The sequence below is a fragment of the Plecotus auritus genome (genome assembly GCF_963455305.1).
Source record: "Plecotus auritus genome assembly, chromosome: 6".
NCBI lineage: Eukaryota > Metazoa > Chordata > Mammalia > Chiroptera > Vespertilionidae > Plecotus > Plecotus auritus.
The window spans coordinates 54,823,607-54,826,527 of record NC_137773.1 but is presented as its reverse complement, the minus strand read 5'-3'; the positions used below and the strand labels follow the sequence as shown (position 1 = coordinate 54,826,527).

The window sequence follows — 2,921 nt, the reverse complement described above, 5'->3', positions numbered from 1 at the left end:
CCTTTCCTCTCCTGGCTCGCACGGACACCCCTGTCCCCGGGTCATTTTCAATGTGAAGCTCGAGTCGGTAAAGATCTTCCTTGGGGTCGGATTGAGAGGCGGTGCAACCCAGGTGCTGCGAGCCTCTGTGCTGAACGGGTTTGAAGACTGTTCCGAGAAGGGTGCCCATCCTCGCAAAGGTCTCGCGCGCTCCTGATAAGGAACGAGCGCGCGCGCGAGGTGGGGTGAGGTGGGCTGGGGTGCACGGCGTAGTCCGCCCGCGGGAGGGTTGCCCCACCTGGGCGGGCTGGCCCGGGACGCCCCTGGTAGGGCCCCACCTGTGCCCTGGAACTCTGCCAGGCCCCGCTGGCGATCCCCGGGAACGCAGGCAGGCACGCAGGTTCCCCAGCCCCATGTGAAGGAGAGGCGAAGAAACTGGCCGTGAATCAGCTTCATTTTCAATGAAAAAAATAAATAAATAAATAAATAAATAAATAAATAAATAAATAAATAAATAATAATAAAATAAAACTCCTGGGGAAAATTCCCCGGGGGTGTCAGTACCGAGGCATTAGTTCTGAAGTACGAATTCCTAGCAGGTTCGCTGATGTTCAGCCGTGGGACGCCCTATATGTCCCGTGTACCTAAATAAATGAAACTTTCCCCAGTTAAGAGTCTGCCTAAAGAAAGAGTTTCTAAAAAGATCTGTATGCTATCAAGAGTGGTGACTTGACATTTTCAGGATCCCTGCAAGTTGGCATTATAAGCATTGCACACAAAAAGTGTGCTTTCTGCCGCTTGAGTGTTTAAGAGGGAAGACGATTTTCCGGTAGATGGATCTTGAAGAGGAGATAAAGCAGTTTTCCCATTTTGGCAATGGAGGAAATGTTCGCCATATTTGGATTTGCTTCACTTCTGGGACATAGATTTCACCAAACTAACATGAAAGTTGGTGATGGTGGAGATGGATAACCCATGGAACTAATTACTGTTAGTTAAAGTGGGTGCTGGGACTAGATAAGGCTTCTCTGCCCCTTTCACTTCCTGGGTCCAGATTTAGGAATGGAGTCCCCCCCCCCCCCACCCACAGCCCCACCCCTAACACACAAAAAAGAGGTAACCAATTGGAATCTCTGAAAAGGATCTGTTGGAATATTTGGTCCAGTCCTGAGCTCAGTGTAGGCCCCCTATAACAAACTGACCCTTTCTCCCAGGGGCTGTTGGACAGCATGATTCTAGTATACATGTGATCCCAAATGTGTCTTCTGATCCACAGATGCTTTATCTGACATTTTTCCTGCTTTGGGGATTTCTAATATAAAATAAGCATACAGTTATAAAGACTTTAAACTATTATTTAACAAATAGATCTGGAGATGAATCCCATCAAGATTGAATCACACAATCTCATCTAATTAGGTTGTTTAAAAACCAGAACCCAGGGGCCTAATCTAGGTTGTATTCCACTATCCAAGACTCTATACCCAAATATCAGTTTAGTGGGTTTTCTTTCTTTCTTCCTTTTTTCAAAATAAAAATCTTTCTAAAATTATATTTCCGTGGTTTGAGCTCTTGCTCTAAGGTGTGAATCCATCTTAGTAGTTTCAAAACAGGCCTTCCTTATGGTTGTACTTAGAGACTAAGGACACTTAAAGGTAAATTAATTTTGGCTTTAAAAAAATTATGAAGCTGTTATAACCCATGATCCTAAGTTTCAAGAGAGAGTTTGGAAAGGATTACAGAAATGAGACCATCATGACAGTCATCGGGTCAATGATGAGTAGCAGAGCTTATTCTCAGCGCCACTGATAAAATTTCCATATAGTCACTAAGCAGCGGTATACACATGAACTAACTTCTAATTCTTGATTTTGCAGAGGGAAATTGCAAAGTTCATCTATAGTCAGATTGACAGAATAATTGTCTAGGAATCAAGAATCAACATTGATTATTTCCTAAGATTAAACCTTGAAAGCCCACTTGGAGGCTGCACAGCCTTCTGCACACTTGAACATGAAGAATGGCTTTCTTCAGCTAAATCATCAGAAGTGGTGAGAAGAAGGGACCCCTGCCCGGCCAGACTCCTCCAGACAAATTAAATCGGTCTTTTTTAAAAGCAAGCTGCACGAGGATGGCCAGATCACCATGTTCTGCTCGCACCAGCACTGAGCAGCCCCACCCAGGACTGCCTGCACCTATATGCAGGCGGTGCCATGAACAAGGGCACCTGGCTGAAGCAGCCAATGGGAGCTGACATCCTGCTGAGCTCCACTCACCAAGCAGACTGGACTGGTGCATGGCCATGTCTACCCAGACAATGAGGCTCCTGATTTGCACCAAGGCACCCTGTAACGGAATAGGAGCAACTAGGCCCATCCCACCCCCATACACCAGTCCTAGCCAGGATTATATTCCTTACTTCAGATAGATTAAAGGTTCTCATGAACATTTTAGGATTATTGTAAAAGATGAAATATTTGACACAATTGAATAGGTAAAGCTCCAAATATTACCATGTATATGAATTATGTATGTAATTTCTATGTATCAGAAGTTAGCACAACTTAAATTTGGTAAATGTTTAAAATAAAATTATTTGGGTTATTGCAATCAGTTTTGTATGTGGATTTCTGGACTTCACAGAAATATACAGTATTTCATTCCATTTCTACAAATATATATTAAGTGTCAGAGACTGTGCTAAGCAATCTATTTACAGTAATGAAAAAAGAAAAAAATACAAACGCCCTGCCTCTAGGTAGTTAATAATCTAGTAAGGAAGTCAGATGATAAGGTCATAAATTTATGATTATGACTTGTGGTAAAGAGTTTTGAAAAAATGCCAAGATGGAGAATATCAAGGCACACTTATTTCAGATTAAGTGACTGGAAAAAGCCTCTCTGTGAAAATGAAATTTCAGCAGAGACCTTAGAAGAGTCAG

The 2,921-nt window shown here is 43.1% G+C and overlaps 1 protein-coding gene across 1 annotated transcript in view; it reads left to right on the top strand.

The window, feature by feature from the left end:
• LOC308250790 (uncharacterized protein) overlaps positions 1 to 2,589 on the top strand; it is a 3,006-nt gene extending 417 nt beyond the window's left edge. Inside the window, exon 2 of the mRNA XM_080673495.1 lies at positions 1,857 to 2,589. Within this exon, the coding sequence (XP_080529621.1) occupies positions 1,857 to 1,899 (43 nt within the window). The 3' untranslated portion in view covers positions 1,900 to 2,589. The remainder of the gene's footprint in view (positions 1 to 1,856) is intronic.
• Positions 2,590 to 2,921: the final 332 nt, after the last annotated feature.